Raw genomic sequence first — 25,668 nt, 5'->3', positions numbered from 1 at the left:
AGAGTAAGTGTGTGCGTGTTTTCCAGTAAAGAATGACTCACTCACCCACTTATTTTAAAGATTAGCACATTTTACAAGCTGAGTTTGAACTCCACTCCATCTGCAGATATAGCTTTAGGATGTTACGTGGCACAGGTTGTGTCATGTCTCAGTCTTTTCATGATTCACTCTGTGCTCTTTTGTTTTCATGAGTTAACAATGACTAATTTACCAGACAGATTTTGGAAAATGAAAAACGGACCACAGACTAACAAACATTATCTGACTAAGAGAAGCTTTTTGTTATTTTGACACAGATGTTTGATTGGTTTTGTTGCTAAAGTCCTGTTTTATGTGTTAAGTATTGATTTAAAGACAACTTATAATTACTTATGGTAAGAGCTGCTTGAATTTACTCAGCAAAATCAAATCACCTCCTGTAGCAATTTGTGTGTATTTTTTAATTTTTATTTATTTTTTTGATGGACAACTCAAAAAGCATCTTCAGGAATCTGATGAGACATGAATTTGCGCTACATGATAAAGTGCCTGTCCTGTATTTGATCTGAAATCATCTGGAAATTTGTATATTCAGCTGTTTTCTGAGAACTCAGGGAGAGTAGGGGCCTGACAGACAGACAGACAGACAGACAGACAGACAGACAGACAGACAGACAGACAGTAAATGGGAGTCACTCTGATCTAAAAGGTGGGAGGGCAGTAATGAGACACAGATGGTCTTGGTATGTCCACACACACACACACACACACACACACACACACACACACACACGGTCAGTCAGTCAGTCACAAACACACATACAGTTACTCCCACAGTTGTTCTGTAATGAGCTATAGCCAAGTAATTCATCCAGTAAGAGATATTTTTTAAAGAGCAGATTGTAATTGGCAAGACCCTGACATGAACACCCCATTAGATTAAATTCCAATTTAGATAACTGCCCCTCATCATTTGACCTGTAACATTTAAAAAAGAAAGAAACCACAACAACAATAATAACAACAAAATAGATTTGAGTCTTATGTGTTATCATGTTTGAAAAATTAGTTATTGGTCGTAACAAACTGACCATATGACATGGTAAGCTGGACTCTTACCGGAACATGTTGAGATTTCTGTCCTGATTCAGCTCAGCTTTTCAGAGCTTTTAAAAATCAAACTTTTGCAAAAGTTTCACAATATTTCTTTGCTCAATTATATTTTAAGCGCTTGAAAGTGGTTAGCAAATTAGAAATGCACCGCCACCAACTACCTCTGTCTTTCATGATGTCTTTCATTCATGACTATGGATGCCCCCTTTGTTTGCCTGGAGTTTGGTCTAGCGTCGATGGAATTTTAATGACTTTTAGTTATTAGAGTAACTCTGGGTATTGTAATTGTAAAATTTTAATAAAGGGATCAATGCTTGCTGCGGTTTAATTAGATTCAAACGTTGGCTGTGTCTGCTCTTCAGTATAAAGTTTGGATTTGTGCCTGGGGAATCCATTGGTCTCTACTTCCAGCACACGTCCTGATTCATCTGACCACACACACACCCTCACACCCACACTTATACATAACATCAGACACCACACACACACACACACACACACACACACACACACACACACACACACACACACACACACACACACACACACACACACACACACACACACCAGAGAGACTGAGAGTCTGTCTAGAAGCAGAGACAGAGAAGAGGTCTGGGAATGCTGACAAGGGGAGGGGAAGCCGATGGGGGGAGGAGAGGTGGAAAGTTGCAACTTCAGGGCAATATGGACCACATGCTTTGGGAAAGAATGCATGTGTCTTCGTAGGAGAGTGAAAGAGCAAATGAAAAAAAAAATAGGAGGAGAGGAGTAGGAGGAGAGGAGTGAGGAGGGAGGGATCTAAGCTGAGGCTGCAGCGTGGCTCTGTGTCTGAATGAAAGAGCTTCTCTCTCCTGCGGTCTGCATGTATGGCTGGTGTCCGCTGCAGCAAATGAGCACATGGCCAGAGCAAACACAGCCAGGCTCTGCGACTGACTCCGGGCTGGAAGTAAATATTTTTCAGAAACGCTGGTCAGTAGTGACACCTCTACCCCTTCAAGGCTTTTTGAATTTCATGTGTCTTTCTAAGAAAACTGGATTACTCCTGCTTTAAATCTCGCTTTCTTTAAGGGATTAGCACCAAGAACTTATCACTTCTCAGAAGTGATGGACCTTAAGTTTTGGCAACTGAAGAAGTGGAAACTCATCCTATTTCAATAACTGTTTTGTGATCTGGAAGAGTTGATGCTGAGTGATAAGAACTGGACCTCCACATCAGCAACGCTTTGGGACATTGGGTCTGACTCCCACACTCTACACTGAAGCCTGAACTTCATCCTTTCACCATCAACACCTTTGCTGAATCTGGATCACTTTGACTGTGTTTGCCTGACACCTCACCAGGGGAACTTTCATTGCAGGTGCAGACAAAGTAAACAGACAAAACTGTGAGCGCCTGAGGTCTGTGGCCAACTTGCACACAAGTGTGATGCTAGGTGACTGTGTCTGATACACATGGTTGTCTGGGAAACAAAGACAAATGAGGACATCCGAAACTTCAAAAATTTTTAGCAAAGGTTGATTTTAAAACAGCACAATTACCCTGAATTGTGAAAAAGTATCTCCACACCATGACCCCAGTGACCGGCATACTGCAGCATAACTTTGCTCGCCTTCCTCCTATTGTCCTGCTGTTGATCCTCCAGGCCTGGCAGGGGTGCTGTCACCCCCAGTGTTTGGACTACAAGCCTCCATTTGGACCCCAGCAGCCACTGCTCTTCTGCAAAGAATATTCCAAGTTTGGTTGCTGTGACTTGAAAAAAGATGAAGAGATTTCAAGAAGATTTTACAACATCATGGCAAACTTTGACAATTCAGGCTACTTCACATGTGGCAAGTACATACGCAGCATCCTCTGCCAGGTAAGAGATCTCAGTTCTTCTTTTCATATATACTTTGGTTTTTGTTAAGTGAAATTATATGGTTGAACTTTTCTTCCTGGGCATCCTGAGATGAAATTACTCATAGTGATGGTTGTCCATAACAATGCCATTGTGCTGAAAATGTGCACCTTTGACCTGCAACAGTGAAGAAATGAGAAACATACAGTCAACCTCATTACGTAGTCTTTGGCACTCACTGCTGACACAAAGTCAGATGTCTTTTTGGCTGACAGCAATGTTCGTACCTCTAACCTGGATATCTACTGGTGTTTAATGTTTAATCCGCTGTCTTTCTTTAAGGTATTTCCTTTCCGGTTTATAGTGTGAGGTTAATAATGATACAATCATGATTTGGAAAAACCCTCCAAGCCCTCTGAGAGTACAACTTCCCCCTTACTCCAGAGTAAGTGCTGGTGTGGTTTTTTAGTGAAAGCTGATCCCTACAAAGTACAGTAACCAACAAAACATGTGGTTGACTGGCTACGTGGGGATGTTGACATCTGTTAGACAGCACTTACTCATGCTCAGAGAGCTGAAACTACAGGCTTACTAGCAGACCTGTGTGATTTAATGGGTGAGCCTGTAATTAGACTTTGTTAAGCTAAACACTCAAAATGATACAGTGTATTGACTGTGGTCCAAGCCAAAGGACATTGAATGACTGTTTAAAAAATCCTCTTTTTTTTTGGCAAATTACCCAATGTTTGGTCATAAAATAGTTTTAGTTTTGCAAAAGACTGGCTCGTACTGGCTTTAACAGTTCTCATCAAATACATTAAATTGTAATACCTTTTTTCTCAAGCAATCCAGGAAGAGGCAAAAAAAGTTTTATCTTTTTTACCTTCATGGAAATTCTTTTTTTGTATCTTCACACCATAGACACATATTTACATTCACACACTGGATTGGAGGAGGTTTTGAGGTGATTCACCCCCCACGCTGCTAATATTTTGACTACTTGGCAAATTTAAATTGAAAAACAAGATTGATATTGAATATAAAAGAAAATACATCTTTTTTAAGGGTGTAGTTTTTTTGTTTGTTTTGTCTTGTTTTGTCTTGTTTTGTTTCAGTTAATTTTGAGTGTGGGTGTTTGAGGTATTTGTCAATTTTAGGTATTACCCCAAGGACACCCCAATCAGCTCGGCCTCTTCCTAGCAATTGCTGAAGATAAAAGTGGCTCTATCACGTAATTTAACTAATTTTATGAAAGCTAATCCAAACCCTGATGAAAGTGTAAGTGTACACCATATTTTTGAATTTTCAGAGCTTCACTCTGTCATCAGGGATGGCACGTGTTGCAATGCTTCTTTTATATGCGACACATACATCTTCCTACAGATAGGCTACAGTCTACTTATAGCTGCGATACCATAATAATAATAATGAGAAATACTTTATTTATAAAGCACTTTTCAATACAATTAACAAAGTACTTCATAACAAACAGTAAAAACAAAAAAAAATGAACAGCAGACAGTAAAAACAAATAAGACAAGCTTCTGGTAAGGATGTTAGAGTGCACAGCTGTCTACTTGCGCCTGGATGATAAGCAAAACATTACTCAGTCTCTGATCTTAACTTTTGGTATATTTTTTCAGTGCCACTACGACAGGTTTCGTCATGATAACTTAACTGCAGGTGTCTTGCCTGCCTGCTCTCGTACTTAATGAACACAGATGGGTGTCATGAGCGTAATGGTGTATCAACAGCACGCACAGTGCAACCTTTTACAGAACTATATAACAATCTGAGCAAGGGGGGTATGAAGTGACCACCTTTAACAGCAGCCAAGCAATACCAATAAAGTCAGGATGAAATAAGATAAAAAAGAATCTGAAAATAAAAAGTTTTTTTTTAGAAAAATAGGTCTTAAGTAGTGAAATAAAACAAGGGACTGGTCGTGCAAGCCTTATCTCTTCTGGAAGGCTGTTTCAAAGTCTAGAGGCTTTCACCAAGAAAGTGTTTTCACCTTTGGTCTTGAATCTAACCCTTTGAAACAGCCAGTAGAGCACTGCCATAGAGTCTAAGACTGTGTGCAGGTACATATAGGGTTAAAAGTAGACATGCCGATTTCCTCGATTTCGGGAGATCGGTGATCCGTAGTCATTGATGGGTGATCTGTGATCAGCCCATCCTTACATGTGAAACTGATCTTATATACCTCTGGGAAGGTCTGACAGCCAGCCATTGTTGCTTTTTGCTCTCGGACTTAAAACTCAGGACACTTTATTGGTTCATTAAAGCTAAAACATAAAGATTTTATTGTTTCACAAGTAATAAACAATGATTTACAATAAAATAAGATTGGAAAATTGAAGGTATATACTGTCAGTTATAAGAAATAGAAAAATAAAAATTGGCCCAAATTGGTAGCTGCAGGTCAGGCTTTTCAAAGATCGGTGATCAGCCAGAAAACTGTAATTGGTGCACCGCTAGTGAAAAGCTGAGAAATATAAAGAAAGCTCAGCAATATAAAGAGGTGCAAGCCCTTGCTGGGCCTTAAATCTGATTAAAAGAATCTTAAAATCAATCCTAAAAGCAGCAGGCAGCCAGTGTAAGTTTGGCTAAAACTTGAGTGACATAAGCACATTTCTTGGTATTTGTTAAAAGCCGAGCTGTGGACATCTGTATTAACTGGATCGCAGAGATGCTGGATTTTTCTCTTTGAAGTTTTTATTTTTTTTATCATTATTATATTTTTGAAGCTAAAGCTGAAAAGCCCAGTAGACTGATCATACTCAATGCATGGCATTTTCTCTGCCATTTCCACTGATGACTTTCCTTTCAAAGCAACAACTCATTCACAGTAAGATCAACAAAAAGCTCCATAAAGTCAAGTTTGAATAGGTAATTCTTTAATGCTTATTTCATTAAATGGGTTTTTCTATTTCAGAATCACTGCTTTCCGGTTTATTTTCAGACCCTGCTAATCTCAGACAGTTTCCAGGCACAACCAAGCTGTTTTGGGCCTGGCCCACATACTGATTGCATAATTAGGAGCTGACTTTGCAGCAGATACATCAACTCTGTACAGAATCAGTGCCCAAAGTGAATGATAGGTGCAGCACAGTTTTGCCCTGGCTCATAAACTCCAGATAAAAATCTTCACCCTGTTGATGCCAAAACTAACAGGCTTTGGGCATTTTAGGCTTTGAACCGGAAAACAATTGAAAGAGCTTACTGCAATTACTCATGGCACTTAAATGTATCACAAACTATCTTAAGGCACTGGCAAATCCTCTGACTTTTAAAATATAGGTTTCTATCATTACGGTAATTACAGCCCTCTGTGGTTCTCTCCTAGCAGAGCCGGCTGCATCTCGAGCGTAATGACAGTGCAGCAACGCACGTACGATTTTCACCAGTTTAGTATGAGTAAGATAGTTTGAGCTGGAGTTGAAAACAATGTAAATATATAAAGCTTGGAGAAACAGCACTTCAAAACATGACATGAAGCCTTACAACAAGCTTATTTGGTGAAACAGATCTGAAGTGCTGTGTAAACTTTGTGGCTGCATCTTTGATTATTTATTTTCACAATCCTTTTGTTCAGGCTTTTTTCATCTTCTTTGGAGCCACTTCAGAAGACTGAGGTTTTTAGCTCCCAAGTTAATGGTTTGAAGCCAAAGTTGCCCCAGAGACGCTCAAGTTACCCCAGTGACAGGGATCTTAGCCTGGATAAACTTTCTACACTGAGGCCTTCTGTTAGAGCAGCACTGCAGGAGCTTCCTGGCACTGCCATTAATGAGATAGTGAAAAGAGAAACAGGCTGATGGAAAGAGAGACAGAGGGGAAATGAACTGTAAATAGATACGTGTCAGGGAGACAGGGGGGAGATTGTCAACTTCCCCTAGCTTAACTGACCAAACAAACAACTACTTCCTCCTCTGGCTGGAGGTACAGGATATATCAAGTTTCTACCAAAGAGGAAAAAGATGGAAGGCAAGAGGGGGTAAAAGACAGATATAAAAATAAGGTAGAAGAAAAAAAATTAAAATCACAAAAAAAAAAAATAGATTAAAAGAATCATTAAACAAAGAAGATGCAGCAGAGAAGATCATAATAACTCATGACTGGTGCAATTTTTTTTTTAAGTAAATAAGAATCTAGAAGTAGTCTTTAGTGAAGTAAAAGTGAAAATGTACTTTTCTTGCAAAGCTTGCTGAACCTCATGTCTTATTTTGGAAGTTATTAACTTTCTGAATGCAAAGAAGATGACAACCAAAAACTAAAAATAGTGACCATTTATTGTGTTCCTGTGTGCTTCAATTGCTGCTCTGTTGATTTACGTTCAACTATTTTGCTTAAAGTTAAATCATCTTCTCTGTGGCTGAGATGCTATGTGCAATTATGGATACTGGGTGCAATAGGTAATCATTACCTACCCTCAAATAAATCCATCCATCCATCCATCCATCCATCCATCCATCCAAACCAAGCTGAGCTAACCACACACACACCTCTCCCCAGTAATGCTTTCTAGATAGATCCTCCATGGGGAGTCCTCAGCATCCCTAAGCGAGGGTTAGCGAGATCTGGGTCTACTCAGGGGTCTTCTCTTGCTCCACCAGCATGAATAAGCATAAAGGGTTAGGAGCCATTCAAGCCGCACTCATCCCTTAGGTGAAGGTGAAAACCTCAGGGAATGGGGGATGCAGATGGAGATGGAGAGTTCACATAGCTGTGATCAAATATAGATTTTAAAGTAGAAAAAAAAGAAAAAAAAACCCACAAGAACAGAAGAAGAAGAAGAAGAAGAAGAAGAAGAAGAAGAAAACATCGCTATACAGATTCTTAAAATTAAACTCCATCTAAAACAATCACTTCCTGTTTCTGGGAATAATGTGTGGAGCTGCCGTCAATACTCTTGCTTCTCTGCCTTGTTTCTGCGTGTATCTACTGATTCAGATTCAAATCACAACACCGGCACCTTCAGAAAACCTTTTTAGAGCTCTCATTAAAACAAAATGCAACTGACCTACTTGTTTCCCCTTTATATGCATATTTGATATGCACCTTTTTAGTTCAACTCTGGCTTTTTCAGAGTTTTTAGACTGGTACATCTAAAAAGCCAAACAGTTGAGTGAGCACCAGCAGTGGGATTTGCGTTTCATTTTCCCCCTCATCTCTTCTTATAACTGTCTTTTTTCACCCCTTCTCATGGTCCAAGTCCAGTTCCAGGTTCACAAGTTTACCACCCATCTGTCTGCCATGACTCTTTTTTCCTGTTACATAATAAAAAGCAAAACATGTGGACCTTACTGTACAGCACAGGGAGCCAGCAAGAAAAGATGGACAGCATGAGAAAAGACCGTCATATCCTGCTGAAGTTTAAAGCTCTTTTCTATTCTGGACTTTAGAGCCTAAACACCAAATTATAGCAGTTTGAAGTGGCTGCATTGTCAAAAACAGCTGTTAGTAGTTATGTGCATTTGTCGTAACCTCAGAATAAAATGCTGCTTTTAAAATGTAAGTGTGTCAAACAGAAAAAGAGGCAGTAAACAATGACACACTTTCTTTAACTTTCATCTTTGTTCACTTATGGGTCTTTTAGCTGTGAAACAGCTGCATAATTCTATACAAAAGCAGCATCCTACTCTTTTTATATCAAGCTGTTATGTGTTAAAGCTTTATTTAATGAAGCCTCCATCTGCCCCAGGTCTGCTCCAGGATGTACTGAGCTCACCCTGAACACAGGATGTTTTTTATGTTTTATTTTTCACTATAAAGAGATTCTCAGGAAGGCTCTGATCTCTGCCCAACAACATAATTTCACTTTCATGTCCCTTGACTAAGACTCTTTGTTACTGTGTACTTGTTGAGCCATGAGGTTTAACTGGAGTAAGATTTCTTAAGTTGAATGAGCACAAAAAACAAGCAAATCCTAATTCACTCATCCTGAACCAATGTCTGTTGACTAAGCAAAATTAAATTTCCGTGTTGCTCTTAAAAAGAGCTGGGGTGTCAGTTGCTTCATGGTTCCTTTTTTTTTTTTTTTTTTTTTTTTAAGTCTACTTAAAATATATATATTTTTAAAATAACACACATATGCATTTACATACACAGAAACAGAAATTAAATGACTTAAATCATATACTTTTTTTAAAGTGTACAGGTAACACCAACAAATAAACTTTTAACTAAGCTAACAGTACCACATAAATTTTGACTGGCACATTACTTTTTTCATACTCACATAATCTTCCACAGTAAAGTTGAATATTTCAGCATGAGAGATTCAATGTCATACAAAGTTTTATTATTTTATGGCATTTTTTTTTATTTGAGTATTTTGTAATGTTATAATGTTGGTGCAAGTTTGATAATTTGTTTTTCTTAATGGATCCAAATTACATATTAAAGCCTTAAACCGACAAAAACTGCAATACAAACTCATCTTTGTCTACAGTGACAGTATTTCATTGGCTCACAGAAAGCTGTTCATTCAAGTTTTTTTAAACAGTTTTAGTCACGTTACAACTGGGTTCAAGACTTTCAACTCCTATGCAACATACTAGAAGAAGTCAGTAGCAGTTCTGCTGATGTGTGTGCTAAATTATTTCAATATTTTCTCTTTTTTTTTTTTTCTTTTTTTTGAAAAACATTTATTTCTGCAGCACTGATCTCAACAAATTGTCCAACAGAAATGCAGGTTGCCTTAATCTGAAAGAAATAACAGGTTTTGTCTGCTGTCAGAGACTTTACAAGTAAATAAGTGATCTTTTTGTGCTTTGGTTTCTGTTCCCTGGTGATGATCGGTTAAGCTGATCTGGCACTGAGTGAAAGAGCTCCAGTCGACCACATGATGGTTTGGGTGTTGTGTTTTTCTGTCCCGGCAGCTTGTCATTCTGGGTGTGGACAGTGTGGTTGTGACATAATAACTGACTGGACCGTCCTGGGATCCATTTATACCAGGCTGTGCTCAGACAGCCTGTTTATAACCCAGTCCTGACCGGTCAAAGTGAGACAATGAGGTGAAATAAGTACAAAAATCCTGGACTTAAGTGATCCATTCATGTCCTGAAGTCATCACAAACAGTAGTTTAAAGTTAAAGACTGAAATGCCCATATGTACACTAAGGTGCAAAAATGTTCACAGAATGAATGATTTTCTTTTTTCCAGGAGTGTTCCCCATACTCTGCTCACCTGTACGATGCTGAAGATGCTAACACACCTATGAGGATGCTGCCTGGATTGTGTTCGGATTACTGCCTGGACTACTGGAACCAGTGTCGGTACACACTGAGTCTCCTTCTGGAGGACCTGGGAAACCCTCAGCAGTTTGCAAACCTTACTGCAACCCTAGAAGAAGACAGCAAGAAGTTCTGTGACTTTCTGGAGCTGAAGGACAAACAGTACTGCTACCCTAATGTGCTAACTAACGCAGGTAGGGTTGACACGGTAATGCTCAGAGATGATGAAAAACAAAAACCAAGACACGTTTGATGCTGGAAAAGTTAGATTGAGTTGAGGGGAAATGTAGAAATCAAAACATGTTGGTCTCAGTTACATCACCCATTGTTTTTTGATGGTGGGTTCTGCTTGCCCCACCTGTCGGACAATTTAGCTGAGCCCCTGTTTATGTGTTATAAGAAATACACCTTCATACGATAATCACATAGCTTAACTACAGTTTTTACTTTTCCACTTTTGGTTAATTTTCTTGGGAAAATTACACAACGTAAACTACTTGTTCTCATCTGGAACAATCAACATGAGCACACTGGTATGTTAAAGGCAGAGAAAATAGGGCAAACTAATTTAATACCCACAAGAGGATTTAAAAATGATTTCTGATCAGACTTCAAAAAAAACAAAAAACAAAAAAAAACAGTTACAGTTAAAAACAGTTCCCACAGATGCCACACCTGAGCCTAGAGAGGGAATTACTTCCACAGAGGTAGATACTGATGTCGACAGCGCCTTGATTGGTGGAGCACACTCATTTGTCTCTGTTGATAAAGATCCAAGATTCATTGTCCAAAGGTTATCGAATGTATGCTTTCTCATCATAAAATGCTACAGTGTCTCTGTTTCCCCATCTGCTGTTAAAGGCCTACTCCAAAACAAAAAGCTAAGAAATGTCTCCCATTAGGTCCTCACCAAGCTTATTGACAACTGAAAGCCCAACCTGTATTGTAAGATTTTCTCCAGTGTGGCACACTTTATACCAGAAAAGACTTTCTACGAAGGAACAGAGGTGTGGTGTGAGAATGTCGGGAGCGTTAGTTAAATTTCAGAGCAAATTAAAGTGTATGATAACAGCTATTTTGTGACAAAGGCTCAGACATAATCCAACTCAAAAACATACTTGAAACCAAAGAGTTGTTTAACGGCAGAATCAGAAAGGAGAACATCCTTAGCAAAGCACAACAGATCAGCACATTTCATCAGCTTCAACAACAACAATAACAAAAAGGTAAACTCAGGACATTTAGACACAGTAGGCATTGCAGAAAACGTTAAACACATACATACCCTTACCTTTACCTGCTATTGTAGATAATATGTCAGTGTTACAGCTGGAAACTTAATTTAAAACTGAAATATATAGAAAATTTGAACATATGTTAAATATTTTTCTTTAAATTTAGCCTACATTATGTATTTGTTCCTACTTGTCTTGTTCATGGGTTGTGTTCCATTTTTCAGAGCTTAATGCAAACCTTGGCTTAGTGCGTGAAGACCCAGAGGGGTGTCTGGAGTTATGTCTGCAGGAAGTTGCAAACGGGCTCCGTAACCCCGTGGCCATGATCCACGCAGATGATGGAACTCATCGCTTCTTTGTGGCAGAGCAGCTGGGTTATGTTTGGGTGTATCTGGCTAATGGCTCCAGGATCGATCGTCCTTTCCTCAACCTCACTCAGGCTGTCCTCACATCACCGTGGGCTGGAGATGAAAGAGGATTCCTTTGCATAGCTTTACACCCAAGGTTTGTCCTTTCCCAATAATGGCTTCAGTTAACTGTGACGGGCACATCTGTATAATCATCCTGGGAAGATAAGTTTATGTGTTAAGTATTATTACCTCTGATTTTGTTCTGTGCATAGGTTCACTGTGGTTAGAAAGGCCTATGTGTACTACTCCGTGTCTGTGAAGAAAGAGGAGAGGATAAGGATTAGTGAGTTCACACTCTTACCACACGATGATAACCAGCTGGACCACTCCTCTGAAAGGTGAGACATTTAAAGTCAGAGACACCTTGATGATACAAAGAAATTACTAATGTATGGCAGTAAGTGAGGATATGTTGTATATTACATGAACCATGAGAGTGCAGGAGTCGGCAGCATCCAATTTGCAAAGTTTAGAAGAGAATTTAATCAGTTCAGATTTTATATTTCATGTCAAAAAATTACAACACTAAGATTTAAACATTCAAAAATGTATTTACATATTGATAAGCTAGTTAAGTGATGTCCTCACATACTCCAATTGTTTTGCTTTGTTAAGCTGTTTTAAGCGACATGAGGTCCAGTCTCCACCTCAAAGCCATCTCTCACAACCTTTGGTGAAATCAGGTGTGGTGTGCACACAGACTGTAAAAAATTGAACGTCATCTTGCTCGACTCTTAGTGAGGTCACCACAAAAACCAATCCCCCTGGTGACTGGCTGCAGTATTGGTAAAAAAAAAAAAATCCAGCTCCCCAGTCATTCTAGATGGACTTGAAAAAATAAAGAATAAATATACCTCTTGGAAAAGTTTCTCACATCCAACTGTTGTGGTGATTTGAAGATATTTGGCTGCCTTGTTTCAAGTCCTCTTTTTTCTGAAAAGTTTTATTTTCATTTATTATAAGAAGTTATAATCAAGGCCTCACGTCACGTTAAGCGATAATTGAAAGCTGCCATTCTTGTGATTTTTTTTTCGGTGACTGTAAAATGTCAGGAGGGTGGAAGAGCCAAGGAGAGATTAGACTCTTGAAAGAAAAAAAAAAGAAAAAATTTTGTCATCTGACCCTGGCTGCACCTATGACAGGGGTATTTTGGCTTCAAAAGTGTACAATGGTAAAAGGTGAAGCCACACTGTCGACTCTGTGGCGGTGCATGAGACAGTGGGGCCTTGTAATGATAGTAAATGAGCTTATGAACCCGATACAGTTGTATTTCCTACATTAAAATGATAATATCTGTGAACAACAATAATTTCATCTCTGTTTATCCTTTTAATTTATTTGTCTTGGTCTACTTTAGAACTATTCTTGAGGTGGTGGAGCCAGCATCCAATCACAATGGAGGGCAGCTACTTTTTGGCCATGACGGGTATCTGTACATCTTTATTGGTGATGGCGGCCGAGCTGGGGACCCATTTGGGAAGTTTGGCAACTCACAAAACAAGTAAGCATAATGTATCATGTGAATGTGCATGAACAAGTGTGGGATATGTCGATTTCACTGTTTTTTAACACCTAACAACAAAGTACTTAAGTAGGACAGTGTTACTGTTGTTTCCATGTAACGAGTAGCAACCTAAAAACAAACAGCACATCAGTGACGTGAAAAGCTGACTCACTCAACTATTATAAACCTTTAATTTTCAAAACTCATGCCTAATATGTAATTTAAAATATGCACAAAGAAAAGCCTCACATGTAAAATTTTATTGGATTCCTCGATTTTAGACTGCATGAGCACTGAGTCTGGTTACAACTAGCCTAAACAGCCCCAAAACCTACTCCTTATAATTAAATTCCAGTTAAATTGATTATAGTTAGAAAAAAAAGAAATAAGATGAAGATACATTTCCACACCATGTAGACACTATGAGTTGTCAAAAATAATAAATTACAGCTATCATGAATAGTTATTCCCCCACTCGTGAAATTCAAATAAACTAAGGATTACCCTGGCCTGGGAGTTCAGTTCAAATTGTGCAGATATCCTCCAAAGGTATAATTTAGTCATCTGACAACTCAAATAATCACAAAGATGTATCTTCGAGGCATGTTAGGCCCTGCTGAGCACGTTTTAAAAATTGCAGTGGTAAGGTGTAAAGAAAAGATCTCAGTTACGTCTGCTTTGAGATGAGGAGCATTAAATACGATTTGAAGGAGCTGTTTAGTTGTATTAACATAACCTATATAAGGTTAGAGCAGGAGCAGAATAAATGAAGTGTCACTGTCACTGGGCTTTATAATAAGAGAATGATCATTTGAAGTAACCCTGCCACAATGTCAGCCTGTATACAGAGTACCCCTTCATGTCTTAAAGGGATGGTTTGATTTTCTTTGATAGCAGTTGTATGAAGCACTTTTCAAAATTAAGCGTATATCCCACAGGGGATCTTTGTCAGCTGATACTATTGTTGGTAAAACCGACACAGAAGATGGTTAACCACTGCAGACAGGGCCAGTCTTACCAAGCTGAAACACAAAGGTTGTTTAAAATGTACACTGTAGAAAAGAAAGCCCAGCCTACAGTGATGGTTTCAGTCAAGTATCAGAAAAACTTTAGAGAAAATTTCATTCTGGAAATTAAAAACTGGATCGAACTATGACTGGCATAGCAAACTATGAACAAGTCAGATAGACTCTCAGGACACCAGGACTTGTTTTCAAAAGCGTGGAAACCATTCTTGGACTATTTAAAAGGTAGACAAAACCCAGACCGAGCTCACACAATTTAATTGGAGCTCGTGTAATTATGCTTTTTTTCTCTATTTATCTATTTATGTTCTATCATATATCACATTCCCCCCCTTTTTTTAGGTCGGGAAGGTAGGGTATTATAAAAAATAATGTCCAATGAAGTATCTTGTAACAGCCATGTTTTGAATAAATCTTGGACTAAAATATCAATTCTAAAAAAGAGAAAATGTTATTCTGACTGTGAGGAGGCAAAAGCTACAGAACCTACAGGACAATGATCCAAAATGTACCTCAGTTTCAACCAAACGAACATCAATGTTTGCTGAAAATGAGCTTAGTATTGACAAGTAACCCCTTTTGAAAAATCCCATTAGACACTGTTTATGTGTAATTGATTTATGGTTATCGTTTTGCATGACACAGCTGAATACAGCAAAGGACCTTTTCACTTAACTGAAAGGAGAAAATAACAGCATTGACTGTGATTAAGTTTTCAAGGGCGTTTGTCCCAGGAGCAGTGAGCACACATGGTTTAGAAAAGTAGCTTTCAAAATGGACTTCAGAACATTTTTTTGACCATTTTGATGGACATCACTTACATTCCAAACAGCAACAACAACACAAGCTTTTTATTAAAACCACTTGAATTCATTAAATGGGCTTGCTGTATCCCCAGGCAATGTGTGAATGTGTCTAAACTGTATGTTTACATAAACAACTCTTTGTATGCTGCACAAGTATGCATAATGCAACTTAATTTCTCACTGTAGAAGCTGATTCTGCAATAGAGGACAGTTGTCATATTATTTAAATTTGATCAGCCTTCAGTGACTTGAATGTTTAATACTACCAAAGGCTGGAAATGTACTGAATGCTAATACTGATGCTTATTTGCATCACACACACTGCCAAATTCTACCAGGGCATCATACATTATACACAATAGTTATATTGTGTGACAGACTTGATACATGTTTTGAAGTTGATATCAGACCAAACTACATAGGTGTATGTCACTTTAGTGTGAAATTTGGAGTAAGTTTTAAAATAAACATCTTCTCTGAACTTAATTGCTGGAAAAAAAGATGTTGTCACCTCTTCTTCAGACAGTCCGAGTTTAGCTCTTCACTTTTCTCTGAGGGCTTTTGTTGACACACCGTATTAGCCGTTCTTGGAACTAGGGAGGAAACACCCTGCCAAGTCTAATATTGACAGTACACACTGAGGACCGCCACACACTGGTATGTGGATGGGAGAGACAAACAAAAGAGGAGAAAGAGACAAAAAAGGAGTGAAAAAAGGGGGAAAGGTTAAAATAAGGAGAGAGGAGACAGAGCAGAGGGAGAAGAAAGGTGTAGAGTGAAAGAAGATGTGAGGAGCAGCTGGAAGTTGGTAAGGAAAGACAGAAGATTGGAAATTTGGGAGTTAGCTTAAATGGAAGATGAAGGCTGTTGAGTCACGACTATTTGGGAGAATAATTTGAAGAAAGATTTGCAGGGAGTGTTCAAAGATGAAATAAAACAGTGGCAGGTTTGGATAGCTACAGAAAATCTGATAGGATGGATAAGAGCAAAGTGTTGGTACAAGATGCCTGGAATAGCAGAAATAGCAAACATGTTGTTTTCTTTCTTTAAGACGTACAGTGATTGGGGATTATTCTGCCAATCCATTTTGATAGAGTGACAGCCAATGAGGAATCTTCAACACCTCACATTTTTAGAGACATCACCCTTGGAGTTTGGAGAGGTGGAACAGAGGCCATAAATGATTACTAAAGCCTTCTTGGTTTCTTTTTCACCCTCTGGCGTTTCTTTCTTCAATTAGGTCAACTCTTCTTGGCAAGGCGCTGCGTGTTGACGTTGAAGACAATGATGAAAGTGCTCCATACACTATTCCTCCAGACAACCCATTTGTGGATGAAAAGGGCAGTAGACCGGGTAAATCCTTGAAAATAAACCACCATATTTGTCAAACATGAATCTGAGATCTACAGAGCATTTAAGTTGCACAACACAATATTAAATTTTACTCTCCTCTATTTCGGTTTTGAGAAAAGCATTAAGCGGTAACAATCAGCTGCAGTAGGATGCTGGATTTTCTTCCTGAGTGAAACTTGGCGCAGTGAATGTGTGATAACTCATCCAGAAATGTGGCTTTGGTTTCTGTATACAGCAAGATATGCATGATGTGTCAGGGTTTAATTGTCCCTCATCCTTTCTTTGCAGAGATTTATGCCTATGGAGTGCGCAACATGTGGCGCTGCTCCATTGACCGTGGTGACCCTGTTACAGGTCGAGGAAGAGGCAGGATGTTCTGTGGCGACGTAGGCCAGAACAAATATGAAGAAGTGGATATCATTCATAAAGGTATGCTGATTTTGTTGACAGTAACAAGTGTTTTTAGCTGGAGTTTTATATGGTCTATCACACTCAGGGTGCACAAAAAGTTTTATACTGCTGCTGAAGTATTTATTGTCTTTGATAAAACCTGTGATTTGTCAAGTCATCCACACGTCAAGTACCAAAAAAACTCAAGGACCACACAGGAACTGAGTCACACACACCATAGTTTAATCTCGGTTTTGTCCCTAACAATTAGGTTGAAAGGGATCTGGTTAAAGAAATGCCCAAAAAGACATGAAATAAACATCAAATTAAAGCTTGTGAAGCGTATTCCTGGTGTTTGTTTCTAGCCCAACAATACTTCTGAAGATCCACAGTTTGTTAACTACTTTTGGGGCAATTTTTTTTAGAAAGAATTTTACAACTGTCTGTGTGGTTGCACTAACTTTGTCGATTCATGTTTATAGGAGGCAACTATGGTTGGAGGGCCAAAGAAGGCTTTAGCTGCTACGATCGCAAACTCTGTCAGAACTCTTCACTAGGTGAGGCTGCTTTCTGTGTTGCTTTCACTCAATTTGGAGCCTTGCTTTGAAAGAATTGCTTTTAAATGTAATAGTTTTATCATACACATTCACTATCATTCATTTATCTTTTGAATAATATTTTGGTCATACTGACAAAATGTGTAAATTGAGACATTTTTTTGTGTCTAGATGACATTTTGCCGATCTTTGCCTACCCGCACAAGTTGGGCAAATCAGTGACAGGAGGATACATCTACAGAGGATGTCAGATGCCCAACCTAAATGGGCTCTATATCTTTGGAGATTTCATGAGTGGGTAAGTGTTTCATTTTATTTTACTCATTTTATTAAAAAAAAATTCCTTAAAGATCCACTTTGTTTGTAAGTATGAAAACTATTCACCTCATTGTTCTTTGGGGATGGTAGTAAGTCCTGTCAACATGAACTACTGCATGCCCTGAACAAAATTTGAATTCATACCTTATGTAAAACTTTGTAAGAATCAAAGAATGCGAATGTTTGGATGAGTCATTCACCCTCCTTCTGTTCAGGCGCCTCATGTCTCTGAAAGAGAACATCAGTACAGGTGAATGGCAGTACACTGAGATCTGCATGGGAAGAGACCAGACCTGCAAGTTCCCCAAGCTCATCAACAGTTACTACAAATACATCATCTCTTTTGCAGAGGATGAAGCAGGTAGTGTTTTCTTTTTCTAGAGGTTTCAGTTTCTTTTTACGGAAACCACCCACATTCCTATACGTATGATGTTTTATTAAAGTTACACCACAACGAGGTGCTAATACTGCTGGTTTTGGTTTTAATTGAGAGTTTTATAAAGTATTGTGAGGTGATGTGGATTAAAGGTTTCTTTGTGAACATTTGCAAACATTTTATGCATGATATTAAAGTGCAGCTAAACTCATTCCATCTCTCAGGAGTTACGAGAACCCAGGAGAGATTTATGTTTGAAGTTAAGCCTGCTTTGAATTAAAGCAACTGCGAGAGTGTTACACACATGCTGTGCTGGCCTTAAATAATCTCTCTCCCCCCCTTTGAAAGTGTCATGGAGGAGATTTAAGTAGAACAGTTCAACCCAAGTCCAAATCCTGTGTTTGCATAAACACATTTTGTAACACCTGATGAGTCCTCTATCTTCTTTCCTGTAGTGCTTCATTTCATTTCTAAATACCTTCCCTCTTCTCAATCCTCTCTCCCTGCAGCTGCAGCTCACCTTTTTTTCTTTTTGATCCTTGCCAAAGAGCTTCTCTTTGTTTTATAAATTGCAATGTGTCTTTCTTGGCCTTGGACTCGCCACATGTTTTTTTCCACCTCACTCTATCTCCTCATTTGGTTTATTTTTCTAGGTGAACTGTATGTCTTAGCAACTGGAACACCAAGTGCCACAGCCAGAGCTGGAATCATCTATAAGATAGTGGACCCCTCAAGGTAGCAGCAACACACCTCTCTATTATTGGTCAAGAATAACACACATTTCTAGATTGGTTGATATTAACTTGATAATCTTCTTACATCAAAGCAATATGAGTTTTCACTGAGACGCTGTATGTCTAAAGCCATAAACGGGTTTAGTAGTCATTCAGGTTCAGTATTCTAAAATACTTTGGTCAGACGGCAGCCCTGTGGCGACCAGTCCAGGGTGTACCCCGCCTGATAAGTGGTTCAGGAAATGAATGAATGAATGAATGGTCAGATGGATCACATCTTTCAGCCAGCAACAAAAAAAGTATGGGCTAAAAGAGCTAAGCTGTTTTTGACAATGTTCATTCCAACCCACATGCAGCAGTTATTCCACAGTGGTCTGTTCAAATTTGAGAGTCTAAATATTGATGGCTACTAAATTACATACAAACTGAGAGTGTTTGGTTGTTGTCCTGTTAGCTTACAGATAAGTGGAGCACCAGGCTGATGGTAGCACTACATAAAGCCAGTTACTATATTGTTTGCTTGTTGTCACGTTTCAAACTGTAGTGCTATGTAACTGTACTGAAAATACATTACCTTGGCACATTGTATCTGGTAAAAAAAGTTGTTTTGAATAAAGAAAAATTTTTTTGATCTGATCTCCATTTAATTTTGAAACAAACACATGCCTTGCTAAAAGTAATTCACGACAGAGTGCATGAGACTCTGGGCCAGAAGGTGGCGACTGGCGAGGGAGTTCAAAATCCTCCTAACGACATCTTAAAATGACAAAAAGAAAAAAAGAAAACAAAAAACCTTGAGCCCAAAATTTGAGCAATCAAGACTTTTTTGTATTTAAAAACTGACTAATGTCTAATCAGCTGACATTTCGTACAATTCTAAATTTACCTGTTTAGTTCTAGTTAGAGTCATCTGAATGATCTTTAAATTTACCTCAATTCTTTTAGGTATTTTTGAAACCTAAAGGACTTAAACTGCGTATATAATCCTGCATGCGTGTGTTGATTGTATCTCTTATTCCTGCAGGCGAGCGCCACCAGGAAAATGCTCATTTAAACCAGCACCAGTCAAAGTAAAAGGAAAATTGATCCATTTTTACCCCAAAGAAGGTAAGAAACCTTGTAGTGATGTTCTTTATCACGTTACATTTCATAACAATTTTCTGCAGCAATTTCCACCAATCAAAACCCACTTCAAGATCAGACCTATCATGCTTGTGAAGTCATTTATTTTCTTTTAGCTTTCTCACTGTAAGATGTCTTATTTCTTCATTTTCTTTTTTGCAGAATTTGTTATCAACAAGAAACCAACCACCACACCTGTCCCAAAGACAACCACAACAACAAAAACACCACCCAAACGAAAGTCAACATCCATAAAAATTATAAAGCCACCAATGCCAACAAGGAAAACAACACGAAAAACACCACTACCACCAACAACACCAACAGTACCAAGAAAAACAACTGTACAGACAACAACAAAACCAGCTACAAGGAAAACAACTCCACCACCTGCCACGACGATAGCAACTATTAAAGCAACGACAATAAAAACAACTCCAGCAACAACAATCATTCCAACAACCATTCCAACAACTGCCCAGAGGGCCATGGCAACAACACCAGCCAGAACCACAGCCACTGGTAGGCCTACTGGTGAACCTGTTAACTCAGCCAGCTCTACCCATTACCAAAACACTCAACCATCCACACACACAACAGTTAGGCCAACTGATTACTCTAGAAATGAACCCAGCAGCAGGCCAGTGCGCACCTCAGTGCGGGGAGAAGGCACCACTATCAAACCAGGTGTTTTCTGCCTCTGTGCTTTACTTCTGCTTTACATCTTACCATGCTTATAGCGGAGTTACATTCCACAACAGCTCTGTGCAATTTACTTTTCTGCAATCAACACTTTCATTCGCCACTTTGATCAAATCACCGTGCTTCTGAACCGCAAAACAACTTACTTGAAAAGAAATTTTACATGAATCGTGATAGCAAGAACAGTTCGTCACAGGTCTCATTATAACTTATAATAGTGTAAAGAAATATCATGACATAACAACTTGAATTGTTTGGCAGCTAAGTTGGTTGATTCACAGTAAATGTAGCAGTGCAGTATACATCAAAAACAAAGTGAAAAAAATCAGGACAACTTAATTTCAAATTGACATAGACAAAGGACATGAGAGGAGGTACTGAGTGCTCGGGTTTGAATTGTTACAACAGAAACAATTTAATTATTCAAGATATGTTTTAATTGTAACTTTTTAAGTAGGGTGCACAAAGTACTTTCCTGAAACAGGTCAAAAAACAGCCCCACATGTCCTAAAACACATAAACCTAAAGATGATTAAACAGAAAATTAAATCAATCTCATAGAAATGAACTTATCTGCTGTCTGAAACCTAGCTATCTTTACAAAATGCCTATTGATGCAGTTCAGTTCTTAACCTTTGTTTCTAATCTTTTATTTGCACTTTATTTGTAACAACTCTGCAATGTCAAGCACACAAGTCAAAGATAGAAATGACATTGATCGTCTCCTTAGAACGAACAACAAATTATTTCTACAGTACGTAAATCAGACATACTGAAATCTTTGGAAGTCTGATTTCAATTAGCAGCCTTTCACTGTTTTTTTTTTTAGTTTTTAATTTTCTAATCACTGACAGATAGTTGATAAATTTACCTGTTTAAATGATGTAGATGGTCAGGATGAGTCTTTTGCACAAGTGAAACTCAGGTAGAGAGGAGTTAGCTACAGCTCAATTCCTGCCTGCGTGCTATTATTTGGCGGGTACCAATGAGACTCAAGAGCAGGATAAATGGTGCTTTTTTATGTTTTCAGTATTTGCACTCCTTTGATTTAAGTCAGGTACTTTGGCTTTATTTATTTTGAATAAATGATTCTGCATCCGATCCGTTTGGACATTCATCTTTGTGTGCTTGTGTTGATGTCATTTTTTTGCCTGTCTTAAAGGAGAACTTAGATTCCTTAACTTGATGACTGAATCTGTGCTCTACAAACAAAAAAAATAACAAATAAAAAAACAAAATACAAACAAACAAATAAAAAGGAGTTGAAAAAAAATTAAGAAGACATTTTTGTTAAAAGATACTGCCTAAATAAGCTGTTGATGATCAACTAGGGTTACAAGCTACAAACTTGCCTTCCTTCCTGAAAACTTGGAAACTGATTTTGATCTGTTAAAACCAAAACCCAACACTTTTTTAACAGAAAGACATGAATTGGATTTTTGTTTCCTTTGGAAAAACCCAGTCTATTCTTGTCTTTTTATCTGATTATCTATTCATTTATTTATTTATTTGTGCTATGCTAAGCTAACATGCTGCTGGCAATATCTTCATCTTTACAAACACAAGAGTGTTTCTTTTAGTATCTTACCCTTGCTTAAATAGTGAATTAACATTCTATACCATTACTCCAAGGAGAAAAAACATTTCTGAAACACATTGTGTGAAAACATCTGTTCAAATAAAGAGGGTGATTCTGTCTCTCCATCAGGTTATGCCACACCTGTCACGACCACAGCCTTCCCTAAGATTGCTCAAACCCCAATCGTCACCACACCTCCAGCCAGGAGACAAGGGAAACCCCTTCAGCACCTCCAAAGTACCACCCCTGGGACCATACTCTCACTCCAACCTACCCCACCCTTCACAAGACCATCATATTGGACCCAGAAGCCTACCTCCTCAAGCTTGAAGCTCCAGAGACCATTATTAAACACAACGCTGCCTAAGTCTCAAGAAGGAAGGCTGATACTTGGAGAGAAACTGGCAAGTACCAGAGAAGGAAACCAGATATTTAAAAGGCCTCGAGGAAGAGAAAGAGGCCACGGACTCAAGAGAAGAAGAGGTCGAAGGCTACGGGCTGGCTCAGTGCGACTAGTGAGCACTGATGGAATAACAGATCGAGGACGAGTTGAGATCTTCATCCATGGAGAGTGGGGGACAGTGTGCGACGACCTTTTCAACAGCAAAGCAGGTACTGTGGTGTGCAGACAACTAGGTTTCAAGACCGTGTTGGCAGTAATGAAGAGGGCTGCCCTGGGAGAGGCCGACAGAAGTGTCAGGATATTGTTGGATGACGTCGAATGCGAGGGTGAGGAGGGATCGCTGCTTGAGTGCAAAAGATCCAAAGTTGGGAAACACAACTGTTCACATGGGGAAGATGTTGGGGTGATCTGTGGTTAGCACAGAGAAGTGGAAAAACAACAAAGGAAAGTTCAGGAAGAATAGGAGGAGGACAATGTAAAGGAAATGACTGAAATAACCGGAAGAGAGGAAGAATGTGTTTGGACAGAGAGTGTATATTTCTAAGCCTTAATTTGGGGGATGTCAATAAATATCTTTTTTACTTCATTTTTTTTTACCAGTAAGTTTTACATATTGCAGTTTTACCCTCTTCCACTGCTTAATGCAGGAATTTTGATGTATAGCAAGTACTCTGAGTTCATTTTTTAATTCCCCAAGTTTCTACAGATCTCCTGATATCACTTTGTCCCACAGTACTCAAACACCAGTTGTTTAAGAGAAAACAGAAAAATATCTGCAAGAATGACATCATAGCAATATTAATGGAATATGTAGAAAAAAATGCTTTGAGTCAGATAGAGGAAATTATATGGATGATTTCTTAACACCTTAACCAACCAGCTCAGAGGACATACAGCTTGCTTATCAAAAAGTTGGCTTTATTTGAGTTGGTCCACGTTACCCAAAGTGGACACTGAATGTGTCACACAGAGACAAACACAGTACAACTTGCATTGCAATAAAAAAAGCTGCTACTGTCTGGTTCAATGTTTTTCAAAGTTAGAATTTAAGCAGCACCTATCAAGACTGAAACCAAAAACTATGTTTTCATGCCTCACTCATGTTTTAACAGAGCTTATCCTGAAGTCCTTTAAATATTGCTTTGAATAAAAAGACAAATAACAGATTGGCCATTGTGAAATGCAAAGCGAAATAACTCAGTTTGCTGTAGTACTTTCACTTATTTGTTTAACAAAGACTCGGTTGAGATTTATTTTTTTTAATAAACTGCCTTATTTGTTGTCTCACAGCTCTCATTTTTCATATAACCAAATAATTTGATTGATTCCAAACTGAAAAAAAAAACAGATCTAGTGAATCTGGGAGAAACTGTTCAACTTTTTATATTCTGGTTGTATGTTTTTTCTTAAATGTGCTTGAAGGGCAAGACACACTGCATTTCCTGTTGAAAATTGAATATATTTGTATATTTGTATTTTTGTAATGCATCATTTTAGCAGGTATATTTTCTAAAAAGAAAAAAAAAAAGCTTTTCTATTTTTACATTTGAATACCATCGTGAATGTAGTTTTAAGATTTATCAATCCAAAGAATTCTTTAATGAAATGCTGGGCATTCTGTACAATGAATGTAATAATATTTCCAGTGTTATTTTTGGAGTTATGAGAGCACAGAGTGCCTGAAATATGTATAAAGATGAACTGCAAAAGAAGTCAGTCTCTTTGATTCTTTCTGTTTCTTTTTATTAATTTAGTGAGGAATGATAGTTCACTCCACTTTTCACAGACTGTAAGTATGCAAACAAACACAGGAAGTCAGTCAATCAAACTAAGTGGCTTTACATTAAGACAATGTGGTGATGGTTTCTAAAATATTCTACTACCCATCATCAGTGGAAGGATGACCATATGAACAAATGCACAACACCAACTTTTAAATGCACACACCTAACTTCAGTATGTACATCATCAATGTCTTAGTCAAAGATTAATTAGCTTAATTTGATGACTGTTAATGTTCACATTCAACTCAAGAGAAAAAAAATGTAAACAATCTAAACTAATCCTGCTACTCTTCTCATTCAACGCTAAGTTGGCAATAAATCAGAAAGAAAGGTGGTTGCTGCCATCTACTGTACTGTTTGCAACATCAATACTGTGTAAAAAAAAAAAAAAATTAAACTGGGTACTTCCCAAGAAACAAGAGGTGACATCATGGCAAAACATATGCAATTACTGATTATATTAATAATCATTAAATTGGCAAAAGACAGATAAACTGAAAATATTGATATCACTGGGAAATTGTTCTTTTTATTATTATTATTATTTATTTTTTTTCTAGCTATAAAACTGAAAAGTTATGTAGAAACAAAGAAAATCTCTGAGGTAGAAGTGCCCACATGGCAATGATACTGTATTTTAATTGGTAGTGCCATTTGCATCACTGAAATCTAATACATCAGATGTAACAGGATTTAGTTTACACTCACAAAGTGCCTCAGTTATATGTCTCAGGTTTGAAGCCTCAACCTCACTGTTGCTCAGTATTTTTGCCGCGTACATATCAACTTGGAAAACAAAATGATTTGTTTTGATTTATTTGATTTGCTCATTTAAAACAAACAAACAACATCAACAACGAAAAAACAGATTTAAAAAAAGTAACAAGAAAGTCAAGTAATATGAAGTGCAGGGAGAGGCAGAACTTTCTCTTTGAATTTATGAAGAAATCATGTTTACTTTCTACTGCACATACTTCATTAATTTTTTTTTTTTTGTAAAGTTTTTATTGAAGTTGTGTGTCTGAAATAAAATGGTTGAATCGAGCAAAGTTAGGAATAAACTCTGCTGCTAAATAATTTCTTAACAGAGTCTCCTGCAGTTCCAAACATCAACACAGGAGGGAACCACACGTCTTTGCTTCACAGCTGCTGTTGACCCTGATTCACGGATGAAAAAGGTACTCTTTTCTATGTATATTAT

At 38.1% G+C, this 25,668-nt stretch overlaps 1 protein-coding gene across 1 annotated transcript; it reads left to right on the top strand.

Annotated features, from left to right (window-relative positions):
* The first annotated feature begins 1,928 nt into the window (after window positions 1-1,928).
* LOC141798412 (HHIP-like protein 1) lies at window positions 1,929-24,111 on the top strand. The gene is made up of 14 exons (XM_074680335.1): window positions 1,929-2,951; window positions 10,099-10,363; window positions 11,629-11,908; window positions 12,027-12,152; window positions 13,172-13,315; window positions 16,390-16,502; window positions 16,791-16,931; window positions 17,375-17,449; window positions 17,621-17,747; window positions 17,983-18,128; window positions 18,797-18,878; window positions 19,902-19,984; window positions 20,162-20,521; window positions 22,410-24,111. The coding sequence occupies exons 1-14, from the start codon at window positions 2,661-2,663 to the stop codon at window positions 23,099-23,101; spliced, it is 2,925 nt and encodes a 974-aa protein (XP_074536436.1). The 5' UTR covers window positions 1,929-2,660; the 3' UTR covers window positions 23,102-24,111.
* Window positions 24,112-25,668: the final 1,557 nt, after the last annotated feature.

The sequence above is a fragment of the Halichoeres trimaculatus genome, unplaced genomic scaffold (assembly GCF_033239565.1).
Source record: "Halichoeres trimaculatus isolate MK-OKI-2021-1 unplaced genomic scaffold, fHalTri1.1 fHalTri1_scaffold_9, whole genome shotgun sequence".
Taxonomy (NCBI): domain Eukaryota; kingdom Metazoa; phylum Chordata; class Actinopteri; order Labriformes; family Labridae; genus Halichoeres; species Halichoeres trimaculatus.
Note: the sequence above shows the minus strand (reverse complement) of the source record. Positions and strands in the feature narration are given on the sequence as shown.

Excerpts from the sequence above, each read along its gene's own strand:
- LOC141798412 (XM_074680335.1), top strand. The coding sequence starts at position 2,661 with ATGACCCCAGTGACCGGCATACTGCAGCATAACTTTGCTCGCCTTCCT. Across the intron at positions 17,748-17,982 it reads TTTGGAGATTTCATGAGTGG|GCGCCTCATGTCTCTGAAAG; the intron begins GTAAGTGTTTCA and ends CCTTCTGTTCAG. Across the intron at positions 19,985-20,161 it reads CCATTTTTACCCCAAAGAAG|AATTTGTTATCAACAAGAAA; the intron begins GTAAGAAACCTT and ends TCTTTTTTGCAG.